This window comes from Diabrotica undecimpunctata, chromosome 9, assembly GCF_040954645.1.
Source record: "Diabrotica undecimpunctata isolate CICGRU chromosome 9, icDiaUnde3, whole genome shotgun sequence".
In the NCBI taxonomy this organism is placed as follows: domain Eukaryota; kingdom Metazoa; phylum Arthropoda; class Insecta; order Coleoptera; family Chrysomelidae; genus Diabrotica; species Diabrotica undecimpunctata.
Genome location: NC_092811.1, coordinates 20,432,392 through 20,451,532, shown reverse-complemented (window position 1 = coordinate 20,451,532; position 19,141 = coordinate 20,432,392). Strand labels below are relative to the sequence as shown.

The window sequence follows — 19,141 nt, the reverse complement described above, 5'->3', positions numbered from 1 at the left end:
ATGAGACCCGGCTGGGCCCCTCCCTACCAAACCCAGTTGAACGAAAATTCCCAAAAATCTGATAACTCATAAACTGGGATATGTAATAGTGAACACTCATGCTATTGACACAGGAAGGAAGTGTGGCAGTGGCCGATAGAGCGAGCTTCCGATCAGGGGCTCCCACGCGCAATGTATTCCCGATATATTTTTATTAATTGTAACTTATGCAAAGAAATAATTTCTTGCATATTGCCTTTTCCAAATGCATAATATTTCTTATAATAATTTCATAATTAAAACCGCAAGCAAATTCAATCTGTTGTAAAATATTTTAATAAAAGGAATTTTTTTAAATTTGCTAACGGCCGGGCCCGGCCCCCTTGGGCCCCGGGCCCCGGGGATTTTGCCCCCCCTGTCCCCCCCACTGGTCGGGCCTGCCTTCATCTAGACCCTAACCCCTACGAGTTCGACACTAGAGAGTTTTTGTGCAAGCAAATACGTATACGTAACGTATCTTTTTCACATATAAGCATGCGCATTAATGGTTGAACTAACGTATCTAGATACGTATTACCTAACGTAACGGGCTGGTACGTTACGTTCATACGTATCCCTATCGAGCCGAAGGTAACCGAATGCACAAGGGGATCTTACCCGACTACCAAAATTTTAACATCCACATTTCATAAGCACACGTGGTACGTGTTTTTTCACATTTGTGGTAAAGTATATTTGTTTTGATTTTTATGAATAATGGAAAGCAGTAGAAAACGACTTCACTTCAGCAATGAAGATGATTTGTTCTTGTTGAAGGAAGTCGTAGGCAAGAACCCTTACGACCATCCAGAAAAGTGAAATTTAATCCAAAAGCGAAAAATATTTTTACATTTTATATCAGACGTGGTATCAAAATTAAAGCGGCCGTATAGTCGTGTAAGATGTGGAGAAGAAGGGCATCTTTTATGTCTTCGTCCTCTTCATCATCAATAAATGCACCTACATTTAATATCGCGTCCATCTCAAAAATTAGAAATTGTTCAAAAAAATATTTGTTATTTATTTTGAATATCAAAAATAGGGTTAAATGACAAGGGCAATACTGGCACTGACAATTTATTAGTTAATCACTAAATCGACGAGGGCAACACCATCGTTACGTTGCGTGCAGAACTTTAACTCTCAATTTAACGTTCATCTTCTTCGATACGTTAGTTCTTTACGTATAAGGAGATACGTTACGTTTCATCATTCAATCTTCGCTTATCCACTGCTGGACATAGATCTCCCTCATAATTTTCCATCTATTTCGATCTTGTGCCTCTTGCATCCAATACCTATGACAACGTTTTAGATCGTCAGTCCAACGTGTTGGTGGACGAGCTCTGCTTCGGTAGGCATCATCTCTTGGTCTCCATTCCAGTATCCGCTTTGTCCATCTATTATCTGTCATTCGAGCTACGTGACCTGCCCAGTTCCATTTCAGTGTTGATACTGTCTCTACTGCATCAGCCACTCCTGTTCTTTGTCGTAGCTGGCGATTTGGGATCTTGTCTCGTAGTAAAACGCCCAACATAGCACGCTCCATCGCCCTTTGACACACACGGATCTTTTGAACTGTTCTCCTTCTCATGGTCAACGTTTCCGCACCGTAAGTTAACACTGGCAAAACACACTGATTAAACGTTTTTCTTTTAAGGCATATTGGTATATCAGACGATTTGAAAATATAGTTCAGCTTGCCAAAAGCTGCCCAAGTCAGTCTTATACGACGGAGAAGCTCAACGGTTTGGTTATCTTTTCCTATGCGGATCATATGACCTAGGTATTTATAGGCCATTACCTGGTCTATGGATCTTGTTCCTACGCATATATCTTTGCTGACTACAAGATTTGTCATCATCTGGGTTTTAAATATATTTAAAACGTTACGTTAGGTAGTTACAAAAACTCCCTACTATTTGGGGGTGGTGCACGAAGCATCGCAAGGCTCCCCGCTCACCGTAGTACCAGTGTTGCCTTACGAATACCTGCCCGTTATTCCCCCGGAGCGGAAAGGTAAGCGCAGGTAGAGGAACTCAACCTAGCACGTAAACTGGTTAGCACCCGAAGAGCACTCCTCTATCCTGCTTAGTCTCCAATAGTGGATAGGTGCCGCACTCTTATGCCCTTAATGCGTTTTTACAATTCCGATACCTCAAACGACGGCTCTTCATTTCTGATTCCTTCCCATTGGTCACTTCTTACGACCAGCTGGGCTACCTGGTCCCGGTATTATTCTTTTCTCCGCTAGTCGGACGGAGAACGTCTTCAGAAACTTGGGTAGATACAAACTTTTACACGGAAAACCAGCCAATTGTCCTACTATCTCCCACTTATTGAGTGGTAAGCTGCAAAAAGTGCCACCTACTTTAATGGCCTAAACGAAAACGATTAACTACTATCGCGTTCTGTCTTTTGGAGCTGTAAGAAATTTGTAAAAGATTTATAGATTTCAGTAGGAGCTTTGCTACAGCAATAATAAAAAAATCTTGATTTGTCCTGTTTCTGTAAAAATCATTCTTGTTAATGCCATTATTAATGTCGGCCAAAAACAGTAAAAATTTGTCATCTATTTGACAGATTCATAGATCATTGACAATAACGACCAATCAATCACAATACTGATTTAAATATTTTTGTGAAATAGGTTTGAATATATGTATATTATATGTTTTATATATATATATATATATATATATATATATATATATATATATTTGAATATGTATTATATATTCTATATGTATATATTTGAATATATGTATATTATTTATATAAATATCGTTTTTTCATTTTTATTAAAATGCTTAAACTTTTCTCGTCACATTATTACTTATATCGAAGACAGAACTAGATTAAAGATTGCAATTATCAATATAAATGCATATATCATCAGCTTATTCCAGTATCTTCGTTTTACTGCATTCCTCTGATAGTTTTTTATGTCAAAATTGTAGATTGTATCCAATATAGAACGTAAATCGTTCTCCTAAATAATTACGTTTACCCATGAGTAGTTCTAGTTTTACGTGAATGTTAATTATCTTCTTTTGTGCCTATTCGTTTCGAATATTGGCTATCATTCTGGCTATAATTATTTTATTAACTGATACTTTAAATAGATTAGTTATTGTTATGGAGATACTTTGCCTTGAAGAATTATTTTCAGTAATCTGCATTCAGTGCCGTTTCTCACTATGTGTCCGAGATATTCTATCTTTTCCTTTTAATTGTATGCATCACATCTCTTTTTTATACTATTCTTTGTAGTACAGTCTCGTTGGTTATATTGTCTGTCCACGCTATCCTTAGGATCTTCTATATAGTAACATCTCGAAGGCTTCAAGTTTTTTCTCCATCGCTTCAGGGAGTGTCCAGGATTTAACTCCATAGTATAATATCGAGAAGATATAACATCGTAGGAGCCTTACTTTTATCTCCAAATTAAGGTTGTTGCTTTTATAGAGTTCTTCCATGTTGTTGAATGCACTCGTAGCCTTTTCTATTCTACATTTTACTTCTTGTGAGTGACCCCATTGGTCGTTTACTATTGTTCCAAGATAGGTAAACTGTTTTACTCGGTCCACTGGTGTATTTTTGATAAGCAATTTAGTTTTTCATATGTTTTCTTGTAGTCCAAATCTTTCACTTAATTCATTTACTTTTTTTATTAGTTGTTGTTAACTGTTTAAACTCTCTGCAAAAATAACGGTGTCATCTGCATAGCGGATGTTGTTTAGGCGTTCTCCATTTAAAAGTATTCCATGTTTGCAATTTTCCAAGGCTTCACTAAATATTTACTCTAAATATAGGTAAAAATATACATCCTTGTCTAACGCCTCGCAGAATCAGGATCGCTTCCGTTGGTTCATCTTCAAGATTTGTTCTTATTGTGGCTGATTGGTTTCATTAAAAATTTTTTTATTATACATTATCTTTATCATCTATTTGAGCAATTGTTAGAACATCCATCATTTTTCGGTGTTGAACTGTGTCAAATACTTTTTGGTAGTAGCTAAAGCATCTCTTTTACCTACGCCTTTCATGAATCCAAACTGTGTGTCTTGTATTCTCTCTTCGCATAGCTTGTATATTCTGCGATGTATAATTTTAAGAAAAAGTTTTAGTGTATGGCTCATCAGACTTATTAGCCTATATTCTCCGCACTTTTTCGCTTCCTGTTTGTTTGTTAACGTAATAAATTCTGAAAGTTTCCAATCATTTGATTAAAAACTTAAAGATTCATCGTCAAGAAGTTTAAAATTCAGACTGTACTCCGTCTGGTCCTGGAGCTCTCCCTTCTTTTAGTGATATTATGGCTGCTCTTATTTCTGCCACTAGTATAGGTGGTCTTGTTTCCATAGGTATTGGGGACTGGTTCTCTCTATCATCAAAAAATAAATTTCGTATGTAATTTTTACAGGTATTATCAACACTCTCTTTGTCCACGATTACCTCTCCGTTGTCATTAACAAGTTTAATTACTCTTCTGTTTTTACATTTGCCTGGCATTTCTCTTACCTTTTTATGCACGTTGAAGTCGTAGTATTTACTTTGCATAATTTTGATTTCCTGGCATTTTTTCTCCAGTTCTTGCTATTTGGCTTTTCTGATCTTACTCTGTATATCTCGTTGTAATGTTTTACACATAGAGTTATTGTTCTTGTTTTTTTTTCTTTCTTCCATAAGCTGCAGAATCTTTGTCACCATCCATGTCTTATTTTTACCTTCTTCGTTCTTCATAAAATTGTTTTTAATGCCATCTATCAATTTATTAAGAAATTCTATCTTCTCTTTTGTGCTTTCCGTTGTATTATTGATTTCATTGAATTTTTTATTTATTGTTTTGCTGACTACTTCTTTTACTTCACTATATTTTAGTTTTCTCATTTCATGATTTTTTTACAGTTTTTCCGAGTGTTTTCTTTAACTTGGTTCTATCCACGCCCACTAAAGGATTGTGGTCAGATTGAATACCAGCGCCTGGGTAGGTTTTATTACTGTTAAAACTATTTCGATATCTTTTGTTAACAAGTACATAGTCTATTTTCTAAGTGGTAGTTTGTAAAATGTCTTTAGCACGATTAAGTCATGTTCAGCTGAAAAGGTACTCATTGTAATTACTTATTGTGATACTCAATATTAATTATGATTTATATACATTAAAAAAAAAAAACAATTTTCTTCTATCATACTGCGTATCAATTTGAGGTTATGAACTTTTTTAAAATTAAAATTTTAAATCACCAACGCAACCAATGCCCCTGTCAATGCTGTGAAAATGTCTAAATTACAAAATGAAACATTTAAATTTCACATTACATAAATTATTCTCGATAGGTCGACATAAGTGCATTTATATTTATTTTTATTTATTTATATTCTAAATCATGATATAACCTTAATTAGATATTCTCAAATATTATAATCTTCTTAGATAGAAAGTAACGTAATATTATTTTCAAAGCATTTTGATATTTTTGCGTTATTTTTCATGCCCTCTTACGTTATTTTATAACTCTAGACGACATCGACTTTGTTGGTTGCTACATGTAGCACTTCCAACAGCGCCACTTAACATGTTCCCTTTTCACCGCACATAGCGATATGAAAATCTTATTTTACTGAAAATGGTGTGAAATAAAAAGTAAAACGCTCAATTTACAGCTCTACTTGGAATTTCATATTGTTTCCCGACTAGAACGGTATTTTCTTTTATCTGCAAGCCTTATTTATGGACTAGAAAATTCCTTAAAAGGCATTACAGGACTTTGTAGTTGCTTTATAGTATAGACACATTTGTTACTGTCAAAATGTAGTATATACAGTCCTGATTCTCTTAATCGTAAATACATGTTTAAAAGATTTTGTTGACGTATATATATATATATATATATATATATATATATATATATATAAAGTAGTTAGGTATTATTGACTGACACGTTATGTAAAACAAAGTTTTATTTTGAGGTTGCAGTCATTAAATTAATTAATGACTGCAACCTCAAAATAAAACTTTATTATATATATATATATATATATATATATATATATATATATATATATATATATATATATACAAGAGACATGTAAAAATAAAGGATATACAATATATATATATATATATATATATATATATATATATATATATATATATACAAGGATTTCCACAGTTTTCACTGTATTCCTTCACTCAACCGTTTTCTCCAATTTTTCCTGTTTAGACAGTCCTCTTCCTGTAGGTTTTTTCTACTCATTGCTTCGTCCACTTCATCTCTGAAAGATCTTCGGGGTCTGCCTCTCTTTCTTCTTCCTATCGGGCTCCACTCTGTTATTCTATTTATCCACCGATTTTGGTCTGCTCTTCTGACATGTCCGTACCAGGTTAACCTCTTCTGTTCGATGTAGTCTATTATGTCGGAGTTCATTCCCATTCTCCTCTTAATCTTCATGTTATTTATTCTATCTCTTCTTGTTACTTTGCAGCTTCTCCTTAGGAATTCCATCTCTGTTGCTCTTATTTTGTTTTTGGTTTCCTTATTTATTGTCCAATTTTCACACCCATAAGTGAGGATACTTTTTGTCATGGTATTATATATTTTTTTCTTTGTTTTCATGCTGATGTTCTTATCCCATAGTACCGGGTTCAATTTTCGTATGCAGTCTCTTGTTTGTCCTAGTCTATTTTTTATATCTTTCTTCGTTGTTCCTTTGTTTGATATTATGAAACCTAAATATTTATACTTGTCTGTTCCTTTGATTTGTTTACCTTCGTCTGTTTCCAGCTGTTTTATTTCCGTATTCTCCGTTGTTAGGTATTCAGTTTTCTTTAGGTTTATTTCCATCCCATTCTTTGTATATTCCTGCTCCAGTTTTCTCATTATAAAACTGAGGTCATCCTCGTCTTTTGCGATCACTATTTGGTCGTCGGCAAAACTTAGCGTATATAGATATTCGTTCCTTACTGGTATACCCATTCCTTCGCACTTTCTTTTCTATGGTTTCAGGGTTTTTCCAGGAATATTTTAAACAGGGTGGGGGATGTGGAGCAACCCTGTAGTAGTCCCTTTGTCGTCTTAAATGGACTGCATATTCTATTGCCCGTTTTGATAGCTACTTCGTTATTCTTGTAGAGTGCTTTTACCGCGTTTATTAATCTTCGTGGAACTTCGATGTCTTCCATTGCTTCCCATAGCTTGGTTCTAGGTATTGAGTCATATGCCTTCTTAAGATCAACAAAAGCCAGATGGACGGATCTATTTTTGGCCATTCTTTTTTCTATTAGTTGTTCGACCGTGTAAATGTGATCTAAGCATGCTTTTTTCGCTGTGAAACCTGCCTGGTCTTCTCCGATTTTATCTTGTATATATATTTCTAATTTTTCCTTTATGGTCTTTACATACAGTCTGCCTATAGACGATATAATGCTGATTCCCCGATAGTTTTCGCAGTTTTTTCTATTTCCTTTCTTGTATATTGATGTCGTATTTGTTGACGTATATAGAATGTGAAATTATTTATGATAATATTAAATTCATGATAATAATTCATAAATAATTCAGATACGAGCTACTCCAATGTATTTTGCAAGGTAAAATTAAAGAAAACAGGGCCCCAGGACGAAAAAGAATATCCTGGCTTGCTAACCTGAAAGCATGGTATAGAAAGACCTCAACATAGCTATTCCGTATAGCAACCAACAAAGTCATCGTAGCCAGAATGATCGCCAACGTTCGAAATGGACAGGCACCCTAAGAAGAAGAAGAAGATAATATCAAATTTAATGTAATACTAGAATAGAGATCAAGCATCCTAATATCTCTCTTCAAAAAAGGAGACAAATTGGACCCGAAAATTTACAGAGGAATTTATTTATTAAACACGACACTAAAATACTATACTAGAAGAAGAATAACAAGGTTTTAGGTCAGAAAGATCATGCACTGACGATAGGTTTTATTAATTATGCAAGAGAAATCATTAGAATACAACAAATCGGTATATCTATGTTTCGTGGACCTTAAGAAGGCATTTGACAGGATCTATTTAAAGGACGTTATCCACTCATTATAGGCAAGAGAGATATTTCTAGAAATAATCAAAATTATCAAAAATATCTACCAAAACAACACAATAAACTGACCAAATTGAAGCTAAAGATATTCCTGTCTTATTACTGTTAGTAATGTTAACTTTTACATTACAAACGAATGCACGGCACGGAAAATACCTCCAAGAAGACGGAATTGGGTGAAATTTGTAGCTGAAGTAGTGTAATTTAAAAAAATCTTCTGTAATCGAAAAAAGCAATTTTAAATGTTTTAGGTCGTTTGTAATGTGAAAGTTTAAATTCAGCATTTTTACACTAACCTAACCAATAACCAAACAAACTGGAACATATTTCGAAGTGCACTTACAGAACAAGTATCAATGAACTTACACTCGAAATAAAAGTACAAATTGAAAACGCTGTACAATATCTTACTACTTCCATTCAAAAGGCGGGATGGAGTGCTACTCCTAAAAAGACAAAATGGAAGAAAAGCATAAATTGTTATCTGAGTGCAAAAAACTTGATTGAAGAGAAAAGAAAACTAAGGAGAAAGTGCCAAAACGCACACGCACCTATTGATAAAGCAAACCTAAACAAAATTACCAGAAGACTTAAAAATCTGTTAAAAGAAGAAACAGATAAGGGAATTTAAACTTATCTAGATCATCAAACTCATTAAATTTCGAAATCCGTGAAAAGTTTACAAGATGTTACGTGTGGTCTGTACTTTTGTATGGATGTGAAACTTGGACTTTAAACGCCGATATCATGAATAAAATCGAGGCGTTTGAAATGTGGTTGTATCGAAGGATACTAAAAATTCCATGGACTAGCAGAACTAGAAACGAAGAAGTTCTTCGAAGAATGGAACATCAACGAACTAAATATTATTAAGAGGCGTAAACTAGAATATCTTGGACATATAATCAGAGGACCAAGATATGAGTTCCTTTGGCTAATTCTCAACGGTAAAATCGAAGGAAAGAAACGGATAGGACGGAAGAAACTCTCTTGGTTGAGGAATTTGCGGCAGTGGACAGGTTTGACAGCGGACCAATTGCTACACGTAGCGCAAGGCCGAGATCAGTATAAAAATATTATAAGCATGGTAGTCGCCGACGTTCCGTAGGGATATGGCACTCTAAGAAGAAGAAGAAGATCATCTGACTATCAAAGATACAAACTTCTTCTTCTTTATGGAATACGACAAGAAAATTCAAAGGGTCCCAAGACGTCATACATCCTTTAAAAATGCCAAAAGTAAATGGGCAAGAACAGATACAGAGAAATCCGAGACATACGCAGAATATCTTTCGAAAGTATTTAGCCCATTCACCAGAGTAGTGCATGTAGAATAAGAAAAACCACTTTATTCTTTTATTGGCGCTTCATATCAAATGGAATTATTAATCTCTCAATTCCTTCTTCTTCTTCTTCTACTTGTTGGGGATCTTTCGATCTGTTTAATTCTGAAGCTGCCTCTGGTTAATTTCCTGGGAGGTAGATTGCCAACTATTCCTTCATGTTTTAGGTGTTCTTAACGTTGTAAATTGGGTGTAAATTGGGCTTTTTATAATTCCAGCATTTAATTTACTTTATACCACCGACCTGATGATGCTTTGCAAATTTTAAAAAGCGAAACCAGTCGTCTGAGGTAGTAAAATTAAACTGATTGTGAGTAAGTCTAATTATTTCTTTTTTAGCTTCCTTAAATATTACCTCCGAATATAAGTTAAAAAGTAAAGGCGACAATATACAGCCTTGTCTCACTCCTCTTTTATATTTATTTCATCCGACAGTTCTTGTTCAACCTTTATTCGTGCCACTTGATGCCAGTATAGATTTGTAATTATTCGTATATCTTTATCGTCAAATCCAGCTGTTTCCAATATTTCTAGCATTTTATTATGTCGGACTTTGTCAAAAGCCTTTTCAAAATCGATTGCACAAATGTACACATTTTGATTTATATCTCTGCATCTCTGTTCTAGCACCTGTATACTAGACAAGGCTTCTCTTGTACCCAAGCCACTCCTAAACCCAAATTGAGTATTGCTAATTCTGTCCTCTAACAGCGTGTAAATTCTGCTGTGTATTACTCGCAGGAAGATCTTCAAAACGTGACTCATCAGACTTATTGTCCGATAATCGCCGCATGTCTTTGGACGATGTTTTTTAGGTATTGTGACAAATGTCGACTTTAACCAATCAGTTGGTAATATCCCAGTGTCATAAATTCTGTGAAAGAGATTACACAGAGCTTTAATTCCATTTTCTTCCAAAAACTTTAGTATTTCAGCACTTACTTCATCAGGGCCAAGTGCTTTTCCATTTTTTGCCGTTTGTATTGAGCGTGTAACCTCACTTTCTGTTATAGATGGACCTGATATAGTAATCGGTGTATACTGTTCTACTCTCTCATCTTCAAATAATTCAGAAATGTAGTTTTTCCATTCTTTTAGCTTTTCCATTTTTTGCCATTTGTATTGAACGTGTAACCTCACTTTCTGTTATAGATGGACCTGATATAGTAATCGGTATATACTGTTCTACTCTATTATCTTCAAATAATTCAGAAATGTAGTTTTTCCTTATTTTAACTGTTCATTGATGTCTAATATTCTGTGTCCGTTTCTGTCTTCTAAACTTTGGGATACTCGTTTCCGTTTGTTTCCAGCGACCTCTTTTGATTTCTTGTGCAGATGAAATGTATCGTGTTTCTTTTCATATTGTTCAATTTCATTACATTCTTTACAATGAAATTGTGTTTTCGCGTGTCTTATCTTCTGCCTGATTATTGCGTGGATCCTCTTGTATTCGTTTTTGTTTTCGTTTTTCGCTGGATTTATACGTAGGTCCATTTCATAAGACAACTTTACGCAAAAAGTTCAGCGACTTTCCAAAAGTGACTTATTGGTTACGAAATAGTTGTACAGCAGATTAAAATATTACTCTGTTGTCATTTTAGCCTTAAATAGGAGGAAGATAGAAAAAATTAAGTGGAGTGATTGTAGATGCAATTGATTGGATCCCCCATCGCATAGCGACGGGAAAAATCACTAGTATGTTATAAATATCTTAAAGATATGAAAATTTTTAGCGAAAAAGAGCTCCAAAAGAAAAAGGTACTGGTTGAAATATTATCATCCTATTGTTTATAACTTCGTCGCAAATGCCGGTCAACTAAGTACTTTAGATGGGTTGAGTACCTTTTTATAAGTAAAAAAATTGGCAAATAAGTGGTCTAGTTTTTTGCTGTAAGATTTTAAAAAAATTATTTTTTTTAACTTAGATTGCAAAATTATGCGAAATCTATTGAATCGATTCTGATAAAATTCGGAGGAAAATTTTACTATGTTAAAAATATTTTATAGACGACTTATAAAGGTTCTATGTATAATCTAAGTGGTTAAAAAACACTACATAAAAAAGGCTTGGTTCTTATTTTTTTGTATTTATTACTATTTTGCAACAAAGGTAACATTAACCAGCCGTATCTTATAGAAAATTTGATTGTCGCTATTTTATTTTAGTACGACTTTGCTCCAAAATGAACTGCTTTAAAGTTATAAGCGAGAAAAGTAGAAAACAAATCGATATTTTCAGTAATTTTTAAATATTTTAATATTTTTATTAATATTCCCTACACCTATTTGAGAAAGAGGATAAGTCAATTATTATTACTGAGTTTTCACATAATTATTTCTGCAGGAAATCTGAATGCCATCTGTCACTTTCAAATTTAGTCGACTTTTTAAAGATTCGCCCTGGTCTATACAAATAATACCATAATAAGCTCCCCTATATTAATTATGAATATAAATACACTTACTTAAACATGGTCTGAACAGCCACAATGGTATTACAATCCGACAGCGAATCCTCTTCTGCGGAATTCGACAGCTCCTTGTTCACAACCACGACATTTTCTGCTAGGGTTATGCCAGCTCTAAGTAGGTCGTCTAAGCTGAAAACGATTCAACGGTTGAACATCGCATTTACATGATAACAGTATGTTCGGTGGACGGGGGAACGAGAGAAATGTTTTATTACAAATTGAGATTGGAGTATGTTTTATTAGCTCTAAAACAAGATTCTGGTCGTCTAGCTGGTGTGAAGCTATAAAATTTTACTGAAGGTTTTGATAAAAAGTTAATGTAATCTCGATGAAAATAAAAGTGGGAAGATAAAAAGAGAATTATATCAACGAAAAATCGCTAGTGAAATCATTTTATATACTTGTTTATAATGCAAAAAATAAAATTTTCAAATTAGAACTTTATAGAAAGCTCAAAAGAGCTTTGTAAATTCTTCTTCTTTACGTGCCATCTCCCGCTTTGAATAGTTCGATTGATGTGCATCCGTACCATTCCCTTAAGTTACACAACAATGAGATTATTCTCTATCTTACACTTCCCTTGCCCTGGATTTTTCCTTGTATAATTAATTAAAGTATGTTGTATCTTTCATTACGCATAATATGTCCCAGGTATGGCAGCTTTTGTGTATTGATAGTTTTCAATATTTCCATTCTTTTGTTGACTCTTCTCATGACTTCGTTGTTTGTTACATACTCGGTCCATGATATCTTCAGGATTCTTCTATACTCCCACATTCCCAAAGTCCCTCACATCATCAGAATCAATTCCCATGCACAAAGTACCTTTCTCATTTTATTGAAGTTTCTTCGTGCTTTCTCTATACGAACTTTGATTTCTTTTGAGTAATCGTTTGTGTTATTAATTATAGCGCCAAGATAATCGTAGTTTTCAACTTGTTCTAAAGTTTTATTGTTAATTGTCAGGCTTTCATTATTATTTTGGGTTTTTAATATCTATGGTTTATAACTCTATGTTAATCTACTCTACTCTATAACTATGTGTTTATAAAAGCCGTCTAAATATCTTCTAAAACATCGCTTAAAATTATACTTTAAAATCATTCAAACTGAATTATTGACACGAAATTCCATTTTAGTTGGTATTCAAATTATTTTCCGGAAAACAATTTAGCAGAAAACAGGCCTTTTGGTGTATACAGCAGTTTATTTTGGATGATACTGCTTTGATATTTATAAATAGTAAATACAAATTGGATTATCAATATGCCAATAATTAAGATGTACGATGATAAAAAAGGTACTATTGTGAGATAATTCAGTTTTACTTACATGACTCGTAAATTTTCACCAAGTTTTGAAAGCGACTGGCATATTGCGCAATAGTCTGCGTATAGTCTGGCGTATCTGCTTTCTGCCACGCAAAGTTCAACAGTATGCAAACCGGTTCAATGGGCTTTTTTTAACCAAATTTTATGGCAGTTTGTCATAAATATCGACAAGTTTTTTGATACCAATATCTTAGAAGTTGGTTTGTGTCAAACTTATGCCGGTTTGATTTCATAGCGACGATATGTAATTAAATTTTACTGAAATTTAATTGATAAGTTTTTTCATTTCGTTATATTTTTCAGTTGTACTATACATTTCAGTTGTTTATCCCAACCATTATCATATTTAATTAATTCCAAATTACTTTTATTATTAAAAGGAAAAGTTAAAGAAATATCTTACCAGTCTATAGATCCCAGCATCCAATAAACCAAAGGAAAATAGGAAACTGCATCGAGAAAAGCTATATCCGGCCGCCTCTCCAATAGCAAAATAATGGGATTCAACGACGTTTTCGATCTGAAGTGGGCTCTCAACGGTATTATAAAGTTGTAGATGCCATTTGAAGCGTAATCAGCAGCCAGAATGATAGTTTTGTTCTGCCACTGGTAGTCCCGCGCGTTCCTATAGCTGCAATGTTCACACACTTGGGCAAGCTGCAGACAGCACAGTGGTTTTTTCTCTTTGAGAAGGTAGCACAGGGTCGGGCTAACTCCAATGTAGGGGGAGACCGGCGGGAAGCCCTTCACGATGCTGGGGAAAGAATGATCGTTAACTCTTGTGAGTTTTGTGGATTTACCAAAACACAATCAGATGGAGTATTAGTATAATTTGCGTTAAATTAATTAAGTTAGTGAAAATTACATTCATTTTGTTAAATTTTATCTGGTCAAACTTTTCTACATTTTTAGAAGAAATACAGTTTATTGATGAGGCATCTAAACATTATTAACATTAAGTTTTAGTTTCAATATCATAATATTTATAACATACTACAAAAAAGTTAATATATGATATCAATCAACGTCATAAAAAAAGCGATAGTGAAAATTACTCACTGAATAAATATGGCGCTTGACTAGAAAGGGGCAGAGGTTATATTAATAGCAAAGTCAGGTAAACTGCAAAATGGAATTCCATCATAGATACCTCTATCTCTGCTGCCTGTACTATCGACAATATTATAAACACTATTTCTTAAAAATATTAAATATATTATAATAAAAGAAGGGAACTTGATATTATTTCATTAGTTTGGTATCAGGATTTTTGATTTTTTGGATGTTGCTCAAGATTTCGGTACAGAGGTAAGAGTACTAACAAATTATTAAAATTTTACATTAAAAAAAATCCTCAGAGTCAAGTAGGAGAAGGCCTATTCTGGGTTAAAAGAAATTAAAGCGGGGGTACCGCAAGGTAATGTACTAGGATCGCTACTCTATCTATTACACATGATGTTTTAAAAAAGATAACATCGTCTTAGGATAGGTAAAAAACAGAAAAATAATTGGTTTTGTTTAGTAAAAAATTTTTGTAACTCCATCCGTTATCAAGATAAAAGGCATTAAAGAAAAACAAGATTTACACTTTTATACGATTTTGCCGAAACTCCTGGTAACATTGTAAGAAAATTTTATACGAATATGTTCTGGAAGCTAATACATACCATGGATTTGTTTTTATATTTGATTCTCATAGAGGGCGCTGGTTACAAGATTCGTATCAAGTATTATTCGACATAACTTTTTTAAGTGTAGAACAGTGACGACGCATGAATTTTTCAAAAGTGTTACCAAAATCAGATGTAATGTCTTTTAGGTATTTTATATTATTTTATGTACTGGACAGGATGACTGGATCATTATATGGGATAAAACTAAACGAATCACTATTCCCAAACAATATGAAATAATATATAATAATAATTTAAACAGATTATTCTCCTATAACAATATAAATTAAAAACGAACAAATAGGCAAAGCAAAAACTTATTTTGAAAACTACTGATTATATTTTAGTTCAATTCAACGATTTCCTTCTTTTGCAAAAATGTTAATAACAGAATCAGTAGACAGAGGGTTTCGTCATTAATCCATTTAAAAAGCGTTTCTCAATGGAAATTAAAGAAAGTGACGACATTCGATCTTGCAATTCAGTATTTTTTTGGCATGTTTTAATCCGTTTCATTGCTAAAAAAACTTTATTCAACAGATGCACTTGTAGCCGGAATTGTTAAAAATAGGTTTGCCATTTTAAAAGCTTCCGGAAATGCAGTATAGTTTTTGCAGTATTTTTTTGAATATAGTTTGGATCCTTATAAAGAACTGTCAATTCTGTTTCAAACTTTACTGTTTCAAATTTTTGTCCATATAGCATTACAAGTTGATGAAAGGCGCTATTTGGGAATTTGTTTGCATCATTGTTAAAATTCTCAAACTCATAAAGTGCCAAACACTCTAAATACTTTAAATCAAAAAACCTATTTTTAAGTTGTATAATCGTAGTGTCAAAAATTTCAAACAAAAAGTCGTCGATAAGACGTCTTTTTATCATCGTTTATATTGGTAATTCGTTGCCCCTTATTGGGTTTGGGGACATCATCACTTATAAAATCTTCTTGTTTTGACCATAGACTTTTAAAATTATCCCGCTCTAATGTCTAATGTCTAGTCCGATGTCATACATTTTTTTCTGTAAAATATCAAACAAAACTTCTGATTTTAGTAGAATAACCTTAAATAAACTTATTAAGTTAATTAAATTATTTAAAAAAAAAATTAAAGTCAAATTTCTTGTAATGTAATGTAAAAACTTTTCGAACAAATTCGTGTCTCCCCATCCCATGTTGCTCTATCAGTATGCATTTCTTTAAATAGTTCAAGAAGCTCTGAACGAATAAAATAATCAGCCTCGACGAGTTTAGCAGCATAAATCCACCTTAGTGCTGCTAATTTGGGTAAAGGTGTTTGTACCAATTTATCCAAAGCAGCAACTCTTTTGGACGATTTGGAAAAACATGTAGCAAGCCTTGATAATGTTTGAGAAAAGTCATTATTATGTTTGCTGTAAAATCAAATTGAGTTTATGCGCATATCAATGAACAAAAATTGCATCTTAATACTTATCTTTAACCAGTTTTTAACCAGGTTTTAACATATCTAAAAACAACAGAAAGTTGTGATTGCTTGCAAATTGCAAAGACCAGTGCTTTTATCCAATATAACAGGTACAAAACTTGCTTTGGTAATTTCTAATACGGTTTTGTACATCACCTGAAATTCCTAAAAAAACAGTTGATGTTTCTGGATGTTGGCAAAATTTTTAATCTTTTTTGGTAATTAATGTTAAAAATTTCCTGTTAACTCCCTGAGTCATCGCCTTCAAAATGACCCCAAAACGATAATTATTTTTTGGCTAAAAAACATACGGCATCTATAAGTATGCTAACGATATATCTATTTTTTGAACAATTTCATTATGTTTAGCAAAATTTGCTTTCAAAGCTTGGTTAAGAGAACTTTCGATTTTTGTTTTGCCAAATTAGATCAAATTGGCTACACATCTTGTAACGGAGAAACTTAATATCTCCTGTTTAAAATTCTGTAGAAAACAGAAGACATGGCCAACAATACAGGCTATTTTTCTTGCTTCCACATAACCAAGAATTTTTACTGTACCAACTAAATTTAAAATACCGAACTGATTTTTGTGATTTGTTTTTTAAATTGTTTAAAATAGGTGTTGGTCTTCAATTTTTAATAATCTCCTTTTTTCTTGAAAAATATACAAGAAGAATGACTTTTCAAGTAGTTGATCAATTACGTAGCGACACTCATCCATGTTTAATTTCATGCACACTGTATAATAGGTACTAACTCTCTAAGTAACCAAAACAAAATATGGTAACAAGCCTACTAATATCCCGAGCAGGCCCACGCTATCTTGCTTTTAAAAGTTTCAGACGCGATCCGGCCCCGACCGATAGTCGACAGACCAACACGTGTATCCACAAACAAACGTGCCATAAACTCGTCAATTTTTTTTGTGCGTCTAATTGGCTTTTTCTTGAATTACTAATAACATATATTTCTATTGGTGAAAAATATAAATAAAATTATTTCACAGTAGTCATAAAATATTTATTTGCAAGATCTTGTTAACTGTTACCAATAGTAACAATGATTACATGGACGCTTCGTCAGTAGGGAAGAATAATTAATCAAAATTCCAAGTGAACTTAAACATGATACAATTTTATACCAAAAAGGTATGTATGTATGTACAGCGTTAACAGGCCTTTTAGGCCCATTGCTGGATGGATAATTTCCATCGTTTTCTATTCTTAGCTAACAGCTTCCAATTTCTGATTCCCATCTCTCTGACATCTTCCATCACTGCATCTCTCCACTTCTTTCTTGGTCTTCCTCTCTTTTTTTTGCCCTCAGGTACTCTCCAAGCAATATTCTTGACTAGTCTATTACCTTGCATTCTTTCTAGATAGCCGAGCCATTCTAGTCTACGTTTTTTTACCACATTTGTTATTGTAGGGTTAGCATACAACTGATACACTTCTGCATTAGTTCGTCTTCTCCATTCTCCTTCTACTGCTTTTCCACCAAATATTCTGCGAAGTATCTTTCTTTCCCATGCTTCCAATGTGTTCTGTACGGTTTTGTTCATAATCCATGTCTCGGCAGCGAATAGCATTGTGGGTCTAATTATAGTTTTGTATTTTCTTATTTTTGTATTACGAGATATATCTTTGGCCTTAATTATTTTGCTCATGGCTCCAGCACACCTGTTGCTCTTTGTCAGTCTCAGGTTGATTTCAGTTTCTTCTTTACATGTCTTATCAATAAGAGTACCTAAGTACATATATTCATCCACCTTCTCGAATTCTACAACTGATCCATTCTCCACCTCCAATTTAAAGGATCCCCTGGTGCTTATTCCTTTTTTGCTCGAGATCTCCATGTACTTCGATTTATTAATATTAACTTTTAGTCCCATTTTAGAGCTTTCCCGAATCAGTCTTTTTGTTATATTTGATAGTTCTTTTCCATTTCTTGCAATGAGAACCACATCATCAGCGTATGCTAAGCATTGGTGCTGGTTGTATAAAATAGTACCGGACCTATTTATTCCACTAATCCTTACAATTTTTTCTAGAACTATATTGAATAGCAATGTAGACAACGGGTCTCCTTGGCGAACACCTTTTTTCACTTCGAATTCTTCTGAGATTGTACCGTTGCATCTCACAGCACAAATGGTTTGTCTAATTGTCATTTTTACCAATCTTGTTATTTTTTCTGGCACTTGGAATTCTTTTAGTGTTTCTATTAACTTGTTTCTGTTTATTGTATCGTAGGCAGCTTTGTAATCAATGAAAAGTACTTGTGCTGAAATGTTGTATTCATAGCAATTGGTCAGGATTTGTTTTAGCATAAAAATTTAATCGGTTGTTGATCTTCCTTTCCGAAATCCTCCCTGGTATTCTCCTAGATTCTTCTCTATATATATTTCTAATCGTTTTTTAATTAGTATGGCGAGTACTTTATACATTACTTCTAATAAGGATATTCCTCTATAGTTTGTGCATTCAGTTCTATTCCAAAAAGGTACTCTAGGTAAAAGTCGACGATAGTTCCAATAGGTATATCATGATTTTCTCGAAGTTTGCCATAGAAACTGACATTTATTGATTGTTACGACGATAAGTCAACAATAATTAGATTTAGGAAACCTTACTATTTGTAAAATTAGATATTGTTAATGTACTCAATCAAAGTTACTCAAATATTGAGTACACCGACATTTTATTAATTTTAGGCCAGAGTTTAGGAAACTATGAACAGCAAAAACAATTAATAAAGAAAATATTATTTTAAAT

At 33.4% G+C, this 19,141-nt stretch overlaps 1 protein-coding gene across 1 annotated transcript in view; it reads right to left on the bottom strand.

Moving 5' to 3' along the window:
- Positions 1 to 19,141, bottom strand: part of SLO2 (slowpoke 2) — a 377,835-nt gene that overhangs the window by 42,380 nt on the left and 316,314 nt on the right. Inside the window, exons 15-16 of the mRNA XM_072544101.1 lie at positions 13,650 to 14,000; positions 11,910 to 12,044 (exon numbers count right to left, since the gene is read on the bottom strand). Of these exons, the coding sequence (XP_072400202.1) occupies positions 11,910 to 12,044; positions 13,650 to 14,000 (486 nt within the window). The remainder of the gene's footprint in view (positions 1 to 11,909; positions 12,045 to 13,649; positions 14,001 to 19,141) is intronic.